This window comes from Schistosoma mansoni, chromosome 1 (assembly GCF_000237925.1).
Source record: "Schistosoma mansoni strain Puerto Rico chromosome 1, complete genome".
NCBI classification, from domain to species: Eukaryota; Metazoa; Platyhelminthes; class Trematoda; order Strigeidida; family Schistosomatidae; genus Schistosoma; species Schistosoma mansoni.
The window spans coordinates 39,978,794-40,001,807 of record NC_031495.1 but is presented as its reverse complement, the minus strand read 5'-3'; the positions used below and the strand labels follow the sequence as shown (position 1 = coordinate 40,001,807).

Genomic DNA, 23,014 nt, shown 5'->3' with positions numbered 1-23,014 from the left:
ATCAAGTGACTTATGTGGCGCATATGTATTCGATGCCTCTTGTACCAATATTTATGTGTCCAACTAAATAAATAGGTCACTAATTATGTTGTATGACGCCGTTGCGAACTAATTTACTACTAAATATGTTATTAGTCAGTAGTTACTGTCTCGATCCAATTAATAACCCGTCATTAACCTCCTCTTCGTTGCAACGTGGAGTAAAGCTTTCATACGACTACTATCACTGATGCCTTAGTGGCTTTAAGTCACACTTGCTGTTTACAGGCACTAGTGATACTACTTGACTCCCAGAACCGAAATAGGTAAGTCAAATGAACTACCAGTTTACTTCCCCACTATTTCCAATTTGACCTTTAAGAACACTGACTTTCGCTAAAATAATGTCCTAAATTTTAACTACATAATACTAATCCACTTTGTTTGTTTCCCTACTAATAGCTTTGTGTAGAACTGTTCTCCTTTATTTTCACAGCCAATTTTCTGACATCCATATAATAACCAACGATTGTAAATACAACTAAGAATCCATTTATGTCACTATATGGAGGCTAACCACTTTTCACTGTAGATTAGTGACAAATATAAACAATATAGTGGGTAAATTGTTGAGTATAATATAAGAATATACATTTACAGGGCACAAAATAATTGAAACCAACAATTCCCACACATCAGTGACCCCAAAGAAATATGGATAGGTGTCTATTTCTTTGTTAGATGCATTAATCGTACCAGTAGAAAAATGACTAATTAAACATATATGCTTAAGTCCATTGCTTTTTTTTGTAATTATATGACTACCGGTTAGAACATAAATTATGTGGTCACAAAGTGAACTTTTAATCTAATCGTTTATCACTAATATGATTTCCCCATAAAACGTCAATTTGCGGGTCGAATTTCACCGAGGTTATAAAACATTATTGCAATAATCAACATAAATTCTGGTGCCGGTTAATTTGATATAAGTTACTTTGTCCAATTTTTTAATGCTAAATTACTTATAAGGTGAAAGTGATAATAATAATACAGCGATTTTTTAAGATTACAACAAACTCTTTGCGTACAGTTGCATATCACTCTGTCAAACAGACTCAACAAAATATTTCAAATACAGACATTTACTTTTCATGAAGTGTTGACCAGAAAAAAATTCATTATTAGAAAATACCATAAGTGAAATGAATGTTGAAAAAAAAGCAATTTAATTCATCCCAACATAAAATACTTATATGTTGTAAAACAGAACAAGCCAAAATATGAAGGATACTTTAGGTAGAAGGTAATCAATTATGCAGAATTTTAATGCATGATTATGAAATGCGATAAATGCCATATATATATATATATATATATATATATATATATATATATATTGAGATCAGAAGCAATTTGCAAAATAAAACAATGGGAAGGCAACCCAAATTGGTTCACAGAAATATTTGAGTCGGAAGTGACGTAGGGAATGTGAACAACAGAATTTCAATATGCTTCGAACGGTGGCTGTTTGAAGTTACTCAATGAGTATAGAAGATACGGTAATACAGCCACTTAGAACGCCACAGAGAAAATGAATTGTCGAATTTGAACACATAAACACCAACACCTGGATACTGATGGGTACCACAATAAACTTCTGTATGACAATCCCTTCTATAGATTGGTATAAGTTCATCAATAGGTAAACGCTGTTGTAATGACTTTTTGCCTAATTCCAAATCATGAGATTCTGAATACAAATAAAAACAAACATTCAAAACTTATTCCGTTACTTTAAGAGGAATAATCTGTAAATCATTGCAGGCAGTGAAAAATGAGTAAGAATGTCTTTTCTTCTCTATTACGTTCAACATATACCTTGCGAACTTATTCTGGACTCTATCGATCTATCAAGTCAGGTCCCAGAGTAGTATCATCATCAGGCTTACTGACATTTGTAGACGACACTAATAACAGGAATTAAGAATTACACTAAAAACTATATTTTCCGGACAAATAGTGGTACTAAACCGATTTCAACTCTGCACATCCATTCAGTGCAAAAAATCCTCTGGCTAGGCATCTGTCGAGAAGAGCATACTAAGACAAAACTATCCATCTATGAATAACAATTCTAACTAGAGTTCTTTAATTGACGCCTAACCTCCAAGGTACGATCGAACAATTACAACGAATCGTAAAGCAACCAATAGTGCTTGGAATGCTTAATTAGCCCCAAAATGCCCTGGTACGGCCATGCGTGGGGAGAGTCCGATCTTCCTCTTCAAATGCTCTCACATGGCCACGCCTAAATAGCCACTTCTACGGAAGTCCTACTCACTGCCTTCTCAAGGCAGGGGTGTTACTTACGAAATTGGGAGGACGAAAAGCGAATGCTCGGTGCTTTAATCGGGTTGGTGGACACGGAAGGTCCACATGGGGGAGTTGGAAATCCCTGAATGCAAACCAGTGGTGCAAATGGGCTCCAGAATCCTGAAGGAACAAATGGCGTATGAACCAACTATTGATCACCGACTACCATGGGAGTGCATCTCCTAACGTTGTTCCACTGTATTATAGATCAGACATTTAGGTCGAAGGATCCGTGTGTGGTTCCCAATGAAGACCACCTATTTCGGTCTGAACACCCAAGCAGCATTATTTATTTATTTATTTAAACACATAAATACTGGTACTAAAGGGCACCAGATATATATGCGCAGTACAAATTTGATTTGTGTGAGGGCTGTGCAACTGCCAAGGTGCCCAAACTGAAGCAGGTGGTTTTCTTAGGGATCGATTGCAGCCTCTCGTAGGACTGATCTTTATCGTCGTCATTGCTATCATTGGTGGGTGCATAACATTTGATAACATTCATTGTAATCCCCTCATTCCTTATTTTTAAGGATGCTTTGATGATCCTTAATTCATGAGATTCCCATCCTATAAGCGTACTACATGCCTCTTTGAGCAGCGTCAGAGCAACGCCCTGAGTGTGTGCTCATGACCAGAGTACAGTAGCATCTCTCCCGCACCTAACCTTTCCTGTCCAGCTTGGGTCCAATGGGTTTCGCTAATTACAAGAACCGCTAAGTTGTATCTTCTTATTTCCACAACTATTTGATTGGTACGCCCGGTCTTCCACATAGTCCGGACATTCCATGTACCTACAAAAATTATTGCTCTGCTTGTTAGAAGGGGCGTCGGCCTCGTGACTTCCGAAGAATATTAGCTTTCACCATGAGGCTTCATAATTCTTCGTTCAACTGTCAGGGCAGAGTTTAAATGGTTTGATTTGTTTATTCTGGTTAGCCAGTTTTAGTAAGGTTGTTTTGTAAGGGATGCAGTTGCTGACCCCATGCCCAACTCTCCCCCTTTACCCGGGTTTGGGACCGGCAGCAGTCCAACAGGAGCTGCAGGCGGAGTTGAATAATGTCGAGAATTTACATAATTTTACAGCTTAACTTGAGGACCTGGTCATTACTACAAACCAGTAGCATCAAAAAGTTCACAGCATTAACGGAAACTCAAGAAGTATTTCAAAGTTATGTTGAGATGATTCATAATACGAATGATAATAAGAACCTATATAGTACAGAAAACTGAATGAGTATTGTACAATTGTGTTATCCGTACAACATATTCACAGTACGTTCGATACCAGTACTTTATAGAAGGTTAGCAGCCCCGGTATTTCATAGTCAACATCACAGACTGATATTCAAGAATCAGGAAGTATTGGACACCTGTTTCGTCCTAATATGGGACTCCGCAGTAACGCCATCCAGAACTCCAGGACATCTGGGTCTTTCGGCGAGCTTTTAATCTTTAGGCCGCTGATCCGGCAACATCCAATGGTTCATATATTTAACTTCAATCTGTTCGCAATTCCACCATTAAATAATCTCATTTGTGTGTATCTAATAGACATGCCCAGTTATTGTCTGGAGAGAAAAGTGTTTCACAATCTAATCCTGTCCGAAGTTCAACATTATTTTGGAATTTTTTCCTTTTTTTTTGTTTTAATAGCATGTAATATGCAGGTTTGTATATTAGTAAATAAAAAATACAACTATCGGACAAAATTTGCAATGTCTTGCTTAATTCAAGACAAAAAATTAAAATCAATCTTTTTAGGTGTAGTTTCAGGAATGCTAATAACTCCTTAAACTTTTCTTCATGTAATGTCCTGATAACATGCCAGGTAGAACAGTAAGAGCTTTCAGATGTCACGAGGTACATTAAATTTATACAGCGAGCCAAAGCAAGGGTAAAGGTGGTAATGAGGCAAAATGCATTATCCAATGAGTCAAACTTCAAAGCTCCCTATCAAAGCTATTTGAGTTATTTGATTAGCTGAGATCTGTGAAGGATATCGGTCAACCAATGAAAACTATCACGGAAGCTATCACCTATTAGTTTGTTCAATTTTTAAAGGTGCACATTAGTAACAAAGTTAACAAACGTTCCTTAACTAAAATGGGGGTTAACATCCCTTTTCCACGAAGTTCACGTAAGTTCATGAAGGAATTTTTCACAATTCAGTCACATAGGTGTAAATGGTCAAGTTGTATCGCAGTACATTCATAATAAAACGCAAATTTACTAAAAACGTCGACGAAAGTAAATTTAACAAACATATTACACTGAGACAATCAAGGTTATTTTTGTCCTAGTTGGTATTAAATCGAGAAAATTTATTACCCAGTCTCTGTGGATGTACTGCTGAATGAGATCATTATGATCCCTAAGCTCAAAGTCAATCAATTAGAGTTTCGAGTCATAACTTTTTATCTTCACTTATTGTCTATAATCTCAATCTTGAATTATGGTACTTGAATTACAAATCGATTGTATTTGTAGAGAAGCTTACATTTTATTAGTACATAAGGAATCATAGTCGATAAGAAGCAAATGAAACAGTTCATAAGTTACAACAAGTATACGATATATCTTTTAACAACCTCAAGTGTTATTTGTCATTTGCACAATCAAACGATATTACATTTGCTACATGCCAATAAATATAGGTAGTTACCTGAACAAGAATTAACAAAACAACTCCTTCGTTTAATGAATACCAATTAATTTTACACTGGAAAAATCAGCAGAAACGTGTGTGATAATCCAATTACGAAATTCAACGTTATGCATAGAAATATAATTTAAATATGGATGCTGATATCCTCACAATGAAAGATAATTTCCTACCTTTATTTTCGTTTTTAGGCGACGTTTGCTCCACAGAATTTCCACTATTAGGTCCTTCTTCATCCTCATCTTCACCGCCTTCTTCATCACTTGACTCCGAAATATTAACAGAAATATTTTCAGGTGGTTCCAAATCCCATTCAAAATACAATCCGAAACCCAAATCATAATTATCTGTAGCAAATTCCCAACATATTGCTCTCCCATTTGGATGAGTTGGAACACGTACCTAGAAAGGACGAAATAACTCCGTATAATACAGCATTATCGAACCACTTATAATGTGAACTATAACATACACAAAGACCTAGATAGTTACAGTTAGTAAGGACTCGTAATACAGAAGAAATAGTGGTTTAAAAATAAAGAATATTTGAGCGAACAATTGTTTTCAATAACTTCATCATCAGGTTTAACAGTTATAATTCCATAATTATCGTGATATTTTACAAAGGCCAATGTAAAACATTAATGAATTTGACAATGTTATATGTTAAAAGTGGTGAACGTTTGCATCTGTTACGACATATATACTTCAAAAATGTGTTATTTGTAAATTAGAAAGGTCATTTAATAAAGGTCAGAATGATTTGGAATAAAGTGTCAAGTCCCAATCAGCATAATAGTAATATAGCAAAAATAAAAGTGAGAAAAAAGTCATGTGAATAAAATGCATAGCAGGGAGGTAATAATGATAATAGCCGTTGTAATAATAATAATAAAATAATAATAATATCGTGAACATGTACCAGCATGGTTGGGAAAAGGAGTCACTAAATCCATTAACAGCGCCATCCTTTCTCACTTGGTAGACAGTGAACATCATATCAAAACAGAAGTTTTCTCTGTTTTATATCAAGTTCCAAAAAAATCTACCTCAGGGAGCTAGATTACAGCTACTCTACATAGCCGAAGTCATCTGGATCAACTCCAGAAAACCGAGCTTAAGTGTCCAGGAAAAGTATATCCAGCCTCTATTTTTACCTTGGCCTACGACTGGATCACCGGATACCTAAACTGAATATTATAAACCTCTTACTCCCCATTTTTTTATTACATCTATCTTAATCTTCACATCCATCTTTCCCAATTCACATGAACCTTTTTTTATCGTAATTACCTTGATAATATCCCTCTTATTACATATTATATACACACAATGATATTATTACTATTATTATTATCAACATTCGGGTGCCTTTGTGAAAAAGTGAACATGATCGAATCAAACAAAGTATCAAGAAATGACGCTACAAATTATTTGATACAATCACTATTCAATTCGTATTGAAATTTGACGTTAACTTTTACTGAAGACAGATATCATTCTGTTACAATTAAAACCACCATATAAATATTAGGATTAGTTAAGAAATTTCAAGTGCAGAATATCAATCTTGAACATAATTTTGTTTCCTTGTAATGTAATATAATAGAAGCTCGTTAAGAGTAACATATATTTTCTAAACAATCAAACAAATTTGACCTTAACAGTCATAGAAATTAAAAGACAATATATAAGATTAAATTTTTACAAAATGAAAAGTAGCTATGAGCATCACTCAAACCAGTTTTGATTCCATGAATCTTTCACTTAAAAACCAACTATTAATACAGAGATAGTTATTTGTCAACTATAAGCAAAAGCTTTCTAAGAGAATTTCTGAGAATTACCCTGGTTGACTATCGAAAGAATGCATGCCAATAAACAGCACAACTTCTAACACTATACCAACGGAGATCACTCAATCCCGTTAAAGCTTTACTTGTAAACCATTTAAATTATCCGACGTCCAACGTCAACAAGTATAAGAATTAAAGGCTTGTGAACGAGAAAAAAGTAAACAATTTATCGATTTAAGCCCGAACTTTGTGTACAACAATAATATGTTCAATCTTTTATTCTACCAGATCTTTAATCCATTCTTATTTTTGCACATTCAACAATCAGTTGTTATTAATGTCTTTTAATTGTTCATACCTGTTAATCCATTATTATTAGCACCCGCAATTTTTTATTACTTCTCTATTTTCTTCGTCATTTTACTCAAGATCACCAAGTGGATACTTATCTCTCATGCTGATAATGTATACTTCATCTGTAGTTATTTTTTGTCAATCTTTACACCATTTCGTAACCTTCCGTTGATACAATCTCTCCATTATTTTAATAGACTACTATATATATGTATATGTTAAATACCAATAAATACTATTGTACAACTTCAATGAATTACAACGTCTAGAAAGAAATTTTATTCGCTAGATAGCATTTGTTTTTTACATAAAATGAACTGATAACCCAAATATTTCACGTGGTTCACTCCAAGCATCAAGTAATGAGAAAGTGGGGGGGAGATACACGACTTATAGAGTAGAAGAAAGTTAACGAAAATACGCTCTGAAAGGATAGTCATGTAAAATCAACCTGTATCCGAGCTGAATACTCTTGGCTCATATTATGAGAGAAATTAAAGAAAACCCATATACCAAAAATCATTAGTGAAAAAAATTAATCGAGAACGATTTCTTATTCGTAAATCCCATTCTAACAGTATGTCCTAAAATTACTGATGGAATACCTAAGACCGTTCTCTATATTCACATGAGATCCTAGAATTTGGAGGAATCAAATCGTCAATATTCATTATTCATATCACTGTTAATATTGTTACTTTTTCAGAATTTCAGAAGCATCAAGTCATTGATGACAACATATACAAACATACGGGTGTCCGGTATGGTAAATATATGGAGCTTAAACTAAGATAATCTTTTCTTCACTAACCTCAGATCTGAATTTAAAAGTCCAAGTTAAACAGTCTCCTTTTTTTCTATTTACCCAACAATAATTGTTGGTAAAAAGGATGGATAAATGGCTTGATGTTTTAAAATATTCATTCAGATCATGGAGTGAAGTGGTTCTGTTTTTAAAAATCGAGTGAAGTTTGTAATAATTATACGAAAAATTCGACTAAAAGACTAGCGCATTATTTGATCCTTAGAATTTATAAATTGAATAATCAAGTTTATCTCTCTAACAAATTATTAAGGATAACATTTATGTATCACAAAGTATCGAACTCAAATGATCATAGAATGAAGAGCTAAGTAATGAAATCAATAAGAAAATATACTGTGAGACTTACTGTTGCAGTTGCTAAAGAGCTTATCTTTATACAACATTCCTTCTGTACATCGAGAATCTCTCGTTTGAATTCTGCAATATTTTTACGAGTCCAAACAGTCGCAGGAATGAGAGGTAATGGCTCTGGAAAATCTTCGGATATGTAAATAAAAGGATATTTTTACAAAAACTGGCGTTTATTCACCCTGATTAATTTATTTACTCTTGTATTAACCGATATTAATTCGTCCTTTTGTAAAACAATCTTTTAACTACCATACACCTATCCAAACCGTTAACGCGAACCATTATCGTAGAATGAGAAGGCAGTACAACAAAAAGGTTTAGAGTCTGGATCAACAATTATCTCCATAGACTGAATGTTGCGGGACGATAATCAGTGACCTAGATTCATGAATTATTAAAAAGTGGCTTATGCCAATCTGGGCCATCTTTCGCACCTTCGTGATGTTAGTCTGGCTGTAAAAGGTCGGATCTACAACGCGTAGGTGAGAGCAGTTTTGCTCTTTGCTTGTGAAACCTGGCCTCTCCGAGTTGAGGATGTTAGACGACTCTCTGTGTTCGATCATCGTTGTCTCCGAAGGATTGCTGACATCCAGTGGCAACACCACGTTAGTAATGCAGAGGTTCGGCATCGTGTGATCGGGCGCAGAGACGATAATCTAATTGGTGTCACCATCTTGAAACATAGACTCCGGTGGCTCGGACATGTTCTACGAATGTCGTCCCAGAGAATTCCTCGTCGTGCATTATTTGCTGACGCTGGGACTGGTTGGAAAAAGCGGAGAGGTGGTCAGTGTATGACATGGTGTCGCGGTATGAAAGAAAGCTGTAAAGGGCTGGCTTTTGTTGGTAATTATCGACTCTCTGGTTGGGGTCTGAGAGATGATGCAACACAGTGGCTAGAGACGGTATCAGATATGGCTCATAATAGAAGCCAGTGGCGATCCTGCTGTAACCTTTTACTTCCTTCATTAAAAGTGGTTGTAACTTCCTTAACTGAAAGAATTCTTCTGGTTTTACCTTTCCGTCTCCCCCATTATTATTCTTATTGCCCCCAAATGCCCTGGTACGGCCGAGAGTGGAGAGAGTCTACTCTCCCTCTCGAAATGCTCTCACATGGCCAGCGAATATATAGCCTCTGCCAGGGAAGTCCTACTCACTGCCTTCTCGTGGCGGGGGTGTTGTTTACGAAAGTGAGAGGACGAAAAGCGAATGTCCGGCGCTATAACCGGATTGGTGGACACGGAGGGTCCACCTAGGGGAGCTGGAAAACCCTGATTCCAAACCAATGGTGCACATGGGCTCCAGTATCCTGATGGAACGAATGGCGGAAGAACCTGTCATTGGTCAACGGCTACCATGGGACTGCATCTCCTCATGATGCTCCACTGCCTTGTGGATCAGACCTTTAGGTCAAAGGCTCGGGGTGTGGTCCCCTAAGAAAACCACCTGCTTCGGTTTGGGCACCCGGGCAGTATCACAGCCTACACACAAATGAATGAAATGATGAACTCTATTGATGATACTATTCCTGCTCATATTAGAAGCAAGACAATTTACATTATTATTATTATCATTACTTACCATATCGCTAATTCACCCCCTTTTATCCCCAATTTGTGTAACCTTACTTTTCAACTTATGCAGCAGCTCGCTCTTGGTGGAAAATCTGTCCTATCTAAACGATCTCCAGTCACTGTCTGGTTGAAAGTGAATGCTTCCACCGATTACGAATGCTGAAGCAGTCTTTCTGAAACCACGTACGCCGTTCAAGCTGGCTTCCTTCAACGTTCGCACACTAATGCAGATCGGACAACAGATAGGGCTGGCTATGTCTTTGGGAGGTCTTAATGTTGATGTTTGTTGTCTATCCGAGACCCGTATTCAAGACTCTAGTGAAGTACTACAAATTCGTTCTCCATCTGTCGCTTCGAAAAGCTTGTTTCATGTGCGCTTATCCGGGGACCCTGTGGCATCTTCGTCTGGTCTTGCTGGCGTTGGTGTCGCACTAAGCGCTAGGGCTGAGGCAGCACTAATCGATTGGATCCCCATTAACAGTCGGTTATGTGCTGTTAGATTAGAAAGTTCCATCAAAGTGAGAAGAAACCGGCGTGAGAAACGGTGTCTTCTCGTCATCTCCGCCTATGCCCCGACAGATTGCAGCCCGGATGCAATCAAGGATGAGTTTTACCATCAGTTAACAGTTCTTCTCCAGAAAGCGCGTTCAACAGATATTGTAGTACTAGCCGGAGACTTGAATGCACAGGTCGGGCGTCTAGGCACAGAAGAGAGTCGTTTAGGTGGCCGATGGGGACTTGTTGGTCGCAGGACAGATAATGGGGACCGTCTGCTGCAACTGTGCACAGACCACAACCTGTTTCTGGCCAGCACTAACTTCCGGCACAGTCATCGCCGGTGTGCCACCTGGCGTCCTCCCTCTGCATCCCAAGCCTGGACTCAGATTGATCACATCGCGATCAGCTACCGCTGGCGTGGTTGTGTACAAGACTGCCGCTCCTTTTGGAGTACCTATCTGGAGTCTGATCATGCCCTGGTCTGCGCCAATCTCACCTTACTTTTCAGTGGCCGAAGGATTGACCACCACCAACGGATTGATATTAGTAAATTGGCTGCAACTTCTGTTGCAAGTAAGTATCGAGCGGAGCTAGCCTCTAGGCTAGCTACCACCCCACCGAAAAGTATAGGTGAGCATTGGTTGCATCTTCACGACGCCATGAAAATGGCGAGTAAAGCCGCTTGCGGCTTCGCGAAACGTCCCGCTTACAAGCACTGGGTTTCTTCTGGCTCCTTACAACTGATCGAAGCCCGTCGGTCTACTCCGGGTGACCGTGAGTTTGACCACAAACGAAGGCTGTTACGTAATGAAATCGGGCAAAGCTTGCGTAAGGACCGGGAAGCCTGGTGGTCGGAGCGTGCTAATGAGATGGAAGCAGCAGCTGCATCTGGTAACTGCCGGAAGCTCTTCCAACTCACCCGAGCCACTGGCAGCAAGAAGTCTGGTGTGAGTGAAACAATCTACGAGGATGACGGGATGCCAATCACTAACATCTGTCGACGTCTTGGACGATGGGCGGAATTTTTCGAAGGGCAGTTCAACTGGCCTGCTACTCCGGCAACATCAACCAGCTTGTCCTGCCCCTCATGGCCGGTGACGACTGATCCACCAAACGAGGCGGAAGTCCGCAAGGAACTCCAACTCTTGAAACGTTACAAATCACCTGGCCCAGATGACTTACCTCCGGCTCTTTTTAAAGATGGTGGTGACTTTCTGACTAAGGAATTGACTGTGTTGTTTGGAAAGGTTTGGGAGCAAGAAAGTGTTCCAACATCATAGAATGAGTCAATAGTCGTCCCTTTCTTTAAAAAGGGTTCACGTTGTTCCTGCAATAACTATCGGGGGATAAGTCTACTTCCGATTGCGTCCAAACTATTGGCTTCTATCATTCTTCGTAGGTTGTTTAAAACCCGAGAACGATTGACTCGCGAGGAGCAGGCTGGTTTTCGTTCTGGTCGAGGGTGCATTGATCACATCTTCACCCTCCGCCAAATGTTAGAACACCGTCATACTTATCGCAGGCCAACAATCGTAGTGTTTCTTGATATCAGGGCGGCCTTCGATTCGTTGGACAGGACTGTTCTCTGGGATTGTCTATTGAAGAAGGGTGTGCCTGAGAAGTTCATTAACATCTTAAAGGCCCTGTATACGAACACCTCAGGCAGAGTGAGGGCATACAACCACCTTTCTCCCTTGTTCCATTCGAGCAGTGGGGTTAGGCAGGGTTGCCCGATCTCACCATTCCTCTTCAACTTTGCCATCGACGACATCCTGGAAACAGCTCTGGTGGATGTAAGTAATGGCGGTGTGGATATGTTGCCTGGAGAACGACTTCTCGACCTTGAGTATGCGGATGATATTGTCTTACTGTGAGATAATGCCCAAGGCATGCAATCAGCACTTAATCAGTTGGCAATCAGTGTCCGCAGGTACGGCATGTGCTTTGCACCCTCCAAGTGCAAAGTACTCCTACAAGACTGACAGGATTCTCATCCTGTACTCACCCTGGATGGTGAGGAGATCGAAGTAGTTGAGAAGTTCGTGTATCTAGGTAGCTATATAAGCGCTGGTGGTGGCGTGAGCGATGAGATTGATGCACGTATAATGAAAGCCAGAGCGGCTTATGCCAATCTGGGCCATCTTTCGCACCTTCGTGATGTTAGTCTGGCTGTAAAAGGTCGGATCTACAACGCGTAGGTGAGAGCAGTTTTGCTCTTTGCTTGTGAAACCTGGCCTCTCCGAGTTGAGGATGTTAGACGACTCTCTGTGTTCGATCATCGTTGTCTCCGAAGGATTGCTGACATCCAGTGGCAACACCATGTTAGTAATGCAGAGGTTCAGCATCGTGTGTTCGGGCGCAGAGACGATAATTCAATTGGTGTCACCATCTTGAAACACCGACTTCGGTGGCTCGGACATGTTCTACGAATGTCGTCCCAGAGACTTCCACGTCGTGCATTATTTGCCGACCCTGGGACTGGTTGGAAAAAGCGGAGAGGTGGTCAGTGTATGACATGGTGTCGCGGTATGAAAGAAAGCTGTAAAGGGCTAGCTTCCGTTGGTCCTTCACGACTCTCTGGTTGGGGTCTGAGAGATGGTGCAACACAGTGGCTAGAGACGTTATCAGATATGGCTCAGAATAGAAGCCAGTGGCGATCCTGCTGCAACCTTCTTTTACTCTCTACATAAAGAATGGTTCTAACTTTCCTAACTGAAAGAGTCTTCTGGTTGTACATTTCAGTCCGCCTTATCTTTTCATCCCTTCTCTTCCTACTTTCATTATTTTGTGTGGCGCATATGTATCTGGTGCCCTTTTGTACCAATATATATGTGTTTAAATAAATAAATAAAATAAAACTAATCTGTGGTTGTTATTGTTCTTCTTTTTTTCTTATACGCACTTTACCTTCTTTTTCTCTTCCCATTCTCATTGTTTTGTGTGGCGCATACATATCTGGTGCCCCCCCCTGTAGCAATATTTGTGTGTTCAAATAAATAAATAAACTACAACTGGACCACCATTCCTATAGATCTCTGGATTTAATCCATCTGGACCAGTTGCTCTTCCTTGTTTCAGATTAGCTATGGCTTTTCGAACTTCAATTACAGTCAGTGGAGGATAGAATATAATCCTCATCCTTTTTTAGAACCTCTAACTGCACTAGGTCACAGTAAGAAAACATCAATACAGGACCTACAGGATGGTTAATTGTATCAGCATACAATTTGGTATAAGATATAATTACTTAAATTATAACACTCACTGACTATATGTTTTTAGAAACTTAACAGTTAGGACAAAAAACAGTTGTAAAGAGTTTAAACAAAATGAATTTGGTCCTAAAAACAAAAATTTATCAGAAAAGAACTTGGTGTACATACATTTAGCTTCCATAGTCGATTTTGAACCATCTCAATTGGTGAGTCGAATAATTACAAGATCTTATTAACAAACCCGTGGTGGTCCACTTAACCCTACATCAAACAGTGTCTAGGTACTATTTCTGATTACCTATAAGACTTTTTTATGCTATTAGTATTTCAGTTAAAGTTTCAGCTTAAGGTTAGCACTTGAATTACCACTTGATATCTGTAACCTACGTCGCAAGTAATTTAAGTGCATTTACATCGACTTCAAGAAACAACAAATCTCTCATACAAAAATTCCATCCTTTTAATAAGCACTGGTATTTGTCTTCTTGCAGATTCACTAATTTAGGATACAAAACCGACACTAAGGCCTCTACCTTCATTGCTCTATTTCATATATGTACGGGTAATGTACTACTAAACCCGTCTTTAGAAAGTCAGCTATAACGTGATTAATGCTGATAAAACTACCCAACAAGATGATTGACTGAATGTTTGTAACGAAGTGGAGAAAGTGATTCAAAAATAATCAACTTCATTCAATAATACCGTTGATTGCTAAAAAATTGATGAATTAGTGTAAATTCAGACAATAAGTGAAAATAGTACTAAGTAGATGGAAAAACAGTTAAACTGAACAACCAATCAAGTATTAGCTGAGTAAAATGTTTGTTTACATTTTTTGTTACTGGTTAACTCCCTTAGTAATTAAACATTAATGAAAAATTCTACATGTTCTCAAAAATCACTTCATTGTTCACTTAATGTAAAATAATTATAATAAAAATAACTAAGGATAAATGACATAAATGTGGACAAATAATCTTTATAGAAACACGATCACACGAGCATATTTTTATCGAACTGGATTGCGAAGCGTTATGTATTTTGAGAGAACGTTATAAAGTTATCCTTAAAAGAATGACATTTTAAAATAAAAAGCGGGTAGTGAATAGAAATTAAGACCATGCCGGCTGTTCATATATAATTCCGTAGACTTCAGTGGATATTCAAAACATCAACTGTACCTACAGTTAAAATGCCAATAATTTCCATACTCTTCATGTTTTCCAATAAAACAAGAACAGCTTAAATACAATAATAGGAATTTGTTCATTATGGGGATTCTTTTTAAAAGTTTGAAGTCTAAAACATCTGTACCAATTATTCGAAGAACGGTATATGAACCCTCTATAAATGTTCATAGAAAAGTATCAATTAAAAGCAATAACATAAATGTACGACAATTGAAGGTAAAAGACGTGAAAGCAGTTGAATGAGTCATCTGCAATACTCAACTTGGACAGAACACTAGTGACCAAAAAGTAATACACCTTGATTAAGAAACGATTATTTATTGTTAAAACTACTAAAAATAGGGTTGGTGATAAAAACACCCAGCTTTTAATTACTGGTTTAAATATTTGAACCACACATGACCTATTTTGATATGACTATTCAAGTAATTTAATAAAATATTATGCGAAATTGTGCTTAAATGCTGAATTTCACAAATAAACACTTCGTTAATGAGTTACATTATTTAATAAACATGATGAATCAGCAAACAAATCTTTGAAACCAAACCATGTTCAAAACATTTTATTTCACGAAAGTTTTGTAATTCCTAATTGTTTTAGATAGATGTTTTGCTGAAAACACGAACAAAAATAAACAATTCAAATAATGATGGAAGACTAAAATTTAATAGAGAAATTTAACAAAGAAAGATCAACTAATAAGTGATTTACTGAGTCATTTTGAGGGATCCGTCCACAGATATTCTAAAATTCAAATAAAAGCCAAGAATTGGATCCAACAGTAAGGACTTAATCGGTTGGAGATTAACTGACCTACAAACTAATCTCCTATACTTGTCCACAACAGTCTAAGTCCTTCGTTGGTAAATTTCGTACATAAACATGCCTCTTCTGGTTAGAATTATAGCCATCGACTTTAAACCAGTCGAGGGCTTAATGTCAATAATTCGGTCTCGTTACCCACCAATCAGCCACATCACATTACTATCTATCACCAAACGATTAGTATTTTGTTCACTGGTTTTGACGATCTAACATTCACTCGATAACAAATCAAGTTCTAATTCATAAAGGTATTAACAAACACTAATCCAAACACGACATACGCAGTGCATCTGTTAGTGGTATATATATATATATATATATATATTCAGTCATTAGCCTAATTATTAATAGAAAACCACTAGGTTGCGTGGAAATTTCTCAGTAAAAAACTCACCTTTATCAGATTCAGCATTCTCATCGTGAGGATCTTTCACAGCCGATTTTACCGCTCGTAACTAAAAGTCAGATATGGCTGATTAAAGTAAAAATTTAAGCATTATGATTTAGTTAAATAATCTATACACTCATAAAATCCCACTGTTGGAATGATGTTATCAGATAACAATAATAACAATTCGTTTACTGTCTACATGATCAAGCCAAGTTTACCACTGAGAACGAAATTTTGCGCATATTTTATGGAAATTAACCCACATGACTCAAAGAAATTATAGTAAAATATAATATGGGGTAATTACAGCTATATGTTAAAACATTTAAGTAGACTAACTGATAAACATCGAAACATCATAAAAGACAAACTAGATTAGATAATGAGTACGGCGAATGAAAAAAGCGACCCTATTAGCAGTTTTCACCGGTTATAAATATAAATATAACAGTAATAAAAACTTGAATCGAAAGTGAAAATATTGTAGTCTGGCACATATATTTTCATTTGTACAATAATTTTACCCTCATCAAAGATTTAACAGTAAGCAACAAAATTGTACGCAATGTTTGAGACACTTGATCATGTTTATTGAATTATGAAAACATTCCCGTCCTAATAAACGATTGGTTTCGTTTCCATATGGTCTATATTGCCACCTCTAGTAGTTAGCTTTGTTTTATACTATACCAGGATAAAAATGTTCAGCATTTCTCAACAATATCCAATGATTTAATGGTTCCTTTAAACCCATTTTTGGTAACGCATTGAGTAAATAAGTATGCCACTTTAGAAGCATAATATATAAATGGGATAAAAAAATTTTCTAGTGATATCGAAAAACTGTGTAGGTGAATTGGGATGTATTTCAGAGGTGAACCTTTAGGATTTTAGATTAGGAGGGTTAATTAACTTTCCGTCTAATCTAACTTCAGTAGTTTGACATAATTCAGTGCGGAAATCATTTGACGCTTGACGCCATCGATATTCACATACGTAAACTTGCACTACTTGTAGAATTCGCTACAGTTTCTGACGTATTGCTATCCTATATATTGCTGTTAAAATAATTAGTTGGTTGTAGCAGCAAGGCTTTTAGTCACATCTGACCAAGATTTTAAGGACTGTGACTCAGAAAAATGTTGTAAGCTAAGAAGCTAAGTATGTGGTATCAAGTCTTTGCTACTTGAACTGTTTATGTTTTTTGCTAGAAGCAACTTGTAATTTGATGAACCATCACAACTCTATGAAAATAATAGGATCCAGGTACGATAAACTAATGTGATATATAAATTTGCCTTTCCATGTGATTTCACATTTTCAAGAGGCAAATAGTGACAGTAACTCAAAGTAAATCGAGAAGCAAAACCTCGTTAATCTTGAGTTATAAAAAGCAGTTTTTAACCTTTATATCGACATACAAGACGGTACGTATTCGGCCCACTAGAAACTTCTTAAAAATATAAAGCAAAAGTCATGTAGCAAGTATGATTAATTCTTAGTTTTATGGATGACGACTGTCAGGTGGATAAAAAAATCTCCAGGTTAACTGACATCAAACGATGAATTATATTTGAAGTAATTCGTCAGAAATGGTATTCACCAAGAGACCAAAGACCAACACAAGACAAGCGTCGTTAGTATTATCTTAAGATATCTGTAGAAGTGTTTGTTTTCGCGTAGATTTAAACTTTGATGGAATATATATATATATATATATATATATATTACAATAGAGCACTCCAGGACAATAGCTGTTATGCTTCAATACTTCTCAAAACTATTAGCTTTATTCCATATTTTGCAGTTCAAAAATCAATTGATAGCGTCAACATTTGTCCGATCATTCTTTAATACTTTTGTCAGTAATCGCAATGTTACGTTTCCCAAACAAGTCAACAAAATTTAAACTAATTGACAACTGACTTGCTCAAGTTGCTGCCGCTGATGAACAAGTTGAAACCTATACACTTCGGAGAGGTAGTGTTCAAAATATTGGTCCTGCATTTCAGTTATCAATGCCTTTTGCTAAAAATAATAATGAGATTGAAAATAGGGTGCATTTACTTTCTCTAAATCTTTAGGAAACTGTTCCCGAGCATACTGTTCATATAGATCTTTAGTTTGCTGCACTAGAGCCGATTTAATTTCAATCCTGAAATGCTAATACAAAGATGAAAATGTGATATTACTCTTTCTGACCTAAATCTCCTTGATCATCGCAAAATCCTTCTTTTACGCGAACAGAGGTCTCATGGATCTCATTCGAATCAGACGGATCATTTAAAGAAAGGGTTTCAAATTTATCCGGATTAGATACATTTGTTTCGAATTCTCCCATTATTTAGAAATTATTCATAATCTGTTGACAAACTGAAACAGAGTGTAAATGATCATTAGTCATTCTAGGTCTACACAATCACATAAAATCGTATACTGTTTGAATACTAAACGTCCACTTTTAAATTTTCATCATACAGAATCCAAAACAACTGGCTCCTTATCACGGCAAAACAAAACGCAATTAATTCCTTAATAGGTTAGAATTAGAACATTAAGTACAGCTAAGTTATATTCGCTTGGAATGTCAATAGTGAGATGGATTTCACGGAGAAAAGATCTGGGCGAGACTATAATTCATGGACGAGCCAATCAGAAGTGTTTAACGAATTTTAAGGTCATGGCGCCAATTTCAGTACCTGATGCTCATGTACATTCGGTTCACATAGAATTTTAGAGAAGACGTGACAATTAAACTGCTAAAATAAGTGGGACTACTAAGAAGTTCTTCTATTTGCAATCGCGGTAATCAAATGACTTGAAGGCCTTGTGCAGACTGTCCTGATGTTGTCCTTCGATGTAATATATGTTGGAGGAAGACGTGTGCTAGAATAGGAACTTCTTTCGCTTGATCCAGATTGAGACTAAGGCAAATTATAATAATTGCTGCGAACTGTATAACAAAAGCACCAGTAACATTGGCTGCAATAATCGCAGATGTTAGTAAAGCTTCGGCTGTCCAGTGGTCCGAGTATTGTAGGGATATATGCGTAATAAAAATGACAAACTTACACAACCGGAGTACACACGAACAATATTGAAGCTATGTGGTTGAGGCTAAGAGTTTGAGCGACCTTGTCATGGCATCAGAGACCGACTATTATGGAGCCATATGCATGAGTTCCTCTACCTTATGCATTACGATTTTAGAACCTTTGAACCTCTTTCTAACCGTGACGAGTTGTAAACCATGTAAAATAAGTGTATCCAATTTAATTCTTTGGTTTGGTATGACATGTTTTTACGCTTTGCTATTTCCTGAATAGCTAATACCTCTCAAGGTCACTTAAGATTCCTTCAAAGGTCGTCCATAAATTATAGTCTCGCCAAGATCTGTTGTAAACAATATTCAGGTAATTTTGCGAAATAGGATCAAACCCGCCGTATTAACCAAGGAATAGAGTTTTTAATGGTTAAATGAAGGATACTTAGGTGTTCATTTCGGGAACAAAACGCAACAAATAGGTTAAGCCAAAACGGTAACTACCTACTGCAATCAACTTCAATTCAAAACTTCTACCCCATTTACTTTGGAACTTTTATTTTTACTAAACTGAGTTCAAATATCAATGGTTCGCACAAAAATCTAGTGATTAATATACGCGCTTTAATAAGTAACCAAATCGAATGCATTCGAATTATATCGCCAGGCTTACTCCGACATTATTAGTTTCAAAACTACTTACAACGCTTTCTAACAGATTGAGAATAACCTTTTAATGTGTCGACCCCGGAACTTCTGATTTGAGGCTGCATCAAGCCCAAATCTTCCTATTTAAAAAAAATTTTCTTTTGTTTTGAAGAAATGGCACAAAAACCACAAATTTTCTATAAGTCTGGGGAAATCCCCATAAATTGTGGAGGAATTTTGGGCTTTCCAAATATTCCCCAAAACCGCAGGGAAAAAAATTTCATTAATTTTGAGGAAAATCTCAAAATCCACCCAAACCTCACCGAAATCAGGAGATAGGTGCTAGACAAGAATAGTATTATATAAGCTTGAATTTCTTCCAAACCCGACAATTCGTCTATCATATTAGTATTTGACGGCGAAAGTATGCAAAGAAATCATATCGGCAAGCAACTTAGATGAAACAATTGAATTTTAATAGTATACTTTTGAAATTTGATTGTCTGAATATTTTAATACTATAGTATTTGAATATTTGCCTGCAGTAAATTTACGAATCACTAAACAATATTACAAAATAACTTGCAAAAAAGGTAAACAGTTTGATCAGTTAACCACAAAAATACTGGTAAGTTACCTATCCAAACAGAGAATCCTACAACCAATTAAGTACAAACGTAGCAAGAAGCTATGTAACGCTGAGATCAGTAAACCCGCTCAAATAGATTACGTAAGATATCTGTCAGTTTATATAATTAAAGAAATGGTTAAACAAGCTTCTAGGTAACTGTTTATCATATCTTATATAGTTACATTCTAAAACCATTCAATAAAAACCACGGAATGTCAAGTCATTCAGAATATTTCAGTAATATCTCAGTTTCGTCGGAAAAAATAGTATTTCCGCTTTTTGACTGTTGATAAGCCTAACGACATACTTCGAAAGGCATAAAATACGAAAGGCCAAACTAGATTTCAAGAGCGTAGGATGTCAACTTAATTCAGGCTCAGAGATGCTTTTATTTATTTGGCGTTGGAAGGAACTCTTTGTAAGTCATGGGATTCACATACGGATTTTTAACAAATAACCACATAGGTTTGTAACTCTAAAACAAGAAAGTTTACATAGTTTGCTTCATACATGGTTTCAAGTGTTCTAATTCTTTTAAGGCAAGAAGCAAAAGATTTTTTGTGATGTATTCTGTGGTCCCTGTGAAATTTCTGACCAAGCCAAACTACTTTTACGCTCGAGCACAAACAGTTGAACATTGAAGTATTCATCGGACATCGACAAGCTCAGATGTAATTCAGGATTATGAATACTTCCCCTGTAACTGCCGTGTATGTTTGTCAGCTGCGCCCAATAGTTTTATTCTCTTTGTGTCTAATCAAAAACTTTGCGTTGCGATATTTTTGTGAATTGGTTTATGAATACTGAATAGTCCGTGCCTCACGTTCGCGGTGGCAAGTATAGGCAATTGTCACACGGCTCAACTATGAAGAACGATTATGTAAGTTAGGCAGCAACATTCTTCGCATTCACTTTTGATAGACAAACCTTTGCAATGTGGAAGTGGGTCACGGCATGAGAAATTAGATCATACCGGGTAGGCACTTATGTAACAGAGTTTGGTTTCGGAACTAATGTTTTCCAACAATTTCCCAACTGCAAGCAGTGAATGTTAAGGACACAATCGATCCCAATCCTGGGTGATGGTTGAAGAAGTGGTCATTAATCCTATCCTGTTAAAAACAACCTCGCCAAAAACGTCGACGGGAAAAATCACCTTAGCCATTTAAACTCTATCCTGGGAGTTGAGGGCTCTTCATATAGAAGTATTGTGACGCCTTCTGATGAAAACCGGGATTCCCGAGAAATGATGAGGCCGATTCTCCTGCTGAAAACTCAAGCAACGATTAATACAGGTTCATGAAATGTTCAGACAATTCGGAGACCAGGATGACCTTTAGTGTTATCAGATCCAATTGCACAATTCTCAAACCTTAACATGAGGTAACTTGAAAAGTGATTATTCAGAATCTAACACGGAGAAGAGGCCAGCAATAATGAAAGCAGAAACAATTAACCGTCATAGTGTGGCTCAGCCTTGCTGGTGTGGTCATTCTTGTGTAACCCATACCTTTCCACACTAAATATATTATTTCATCCGCAGCTCAAATGCGTTCTTCACAAATGCCAAATATTATATTGCTGATTGTCATGGAAAAACAAGTCAGTATAAAAAATTACGAGACTTCCATGTAAGATCTTATGGATTGAGTAGTCACATCATGACAACTCTACCATTTCGGGATTAGATCCATCGTTGAAGTAGCATTAACATCGAACTAGACAGTGATTCTACAGACCATTGAAATAGCTAAAGAAATGAGATGATGTAAATTTGCTCTGGTCGAAGTTAGTGAAACTCACTGGACACAGGTTGAACAGAAAAAGCTAACTCCGTAAGATGTTCTGTCATGTTCTGGCTACGATGATTAAAATGGCCCACGAACTCACAAGGGATCACATTGATGCTGTTCGGCGATGTTTAAAAATAGCCCTCCTGAACAGGACCCATCACTAACAACATATATTAGAAGGTGGAACACTATGGAAAGAAGATAATAATAGATGGAGAGGGAACTAGCCTCAGCATGCCGGTACGTTTCGATTTTAAAGAAGTGTAGAATTATAGCCCAGTTCGATAGCATTACGTCTATCATAGTTACTAGAATACTAGGCATAATCCCGAATTTTCGGGCTTGTCATGATGTGAACACCTGGTCTTTGAGATCTTACCTGGAAGCTACATCATTGTCCGTACTTACTCGTCCTATAGTGACCACCGACAATATTGTGATTAGCACTTATGAAGAACATGTTTAACTAGGAGTAGAATAATATATACATTATGAAAAGGAATGAGTGACATAAAGTGACCACGCCTATAGAGCTGAGTAGTGCCATTTCGATTCTGTGTTCCCGCGTTCACTGTGTTTTGAAATTCCATAATTGTTAGGTTTTGAAGGTAAAATTCTCAGTAATAATATGTTCAGTGTCAAAGATCGTTTAGTTAGGAATTCATACCACGACAATAGCACCGTAAAATAGGATGGACCTCTGATGAGAGAATAATAAACAACAACAACCAAACAGGACAGAGATAACACAGGTGATAAACGAATGAAGGAGAGCATTAGATGTGATAAGCAGAAGTATGTGGAAGACCTAGCAATGACAGCAGAAGCTGCGATTGAAGGAAATATGAGAGAA

The 23,014-nt window shown here is 37.1% G+C and overlaps 1 protein-coding gene across 1 annotated transcript; it reads right to left on the bottom strand.

Annotated features, from left to right (window-relative positions):
- Positions 1–1,286: 1,286 nt before the first annotated feature.
- On the bottom strand, positions 1,287–20,442 carry Smp_167230 (hypothetical protein). The gene is made up of 8 exons (XM_018794397.1): positions 20,375–20,442; positions 18,239–18,419; positions 18,114–18,201; positions 17,973–18,074; positions 16,050–16,110; positions 8,343–8,473; positions 5,194–5,422; positions 1,287–1,732 (listed from the first exon to the last, which is right to left on the bottom strand). The coding sequence occupies exons 2-8, from the start codon at positions 18,385–18,387 to the stop codon at positions 1,521–1,523; spliced, it is 972 nt and encodes a 323-aa protein (XP_018648814.1). The 5' UTR covers positions 18,388–18,419; positions 20,375–20,442; the 3' UTR covers positions 1,287–1,520.
- Between the last annotated feature and the right edge of the window lie 2,572 nt (positions 20,443–23,014).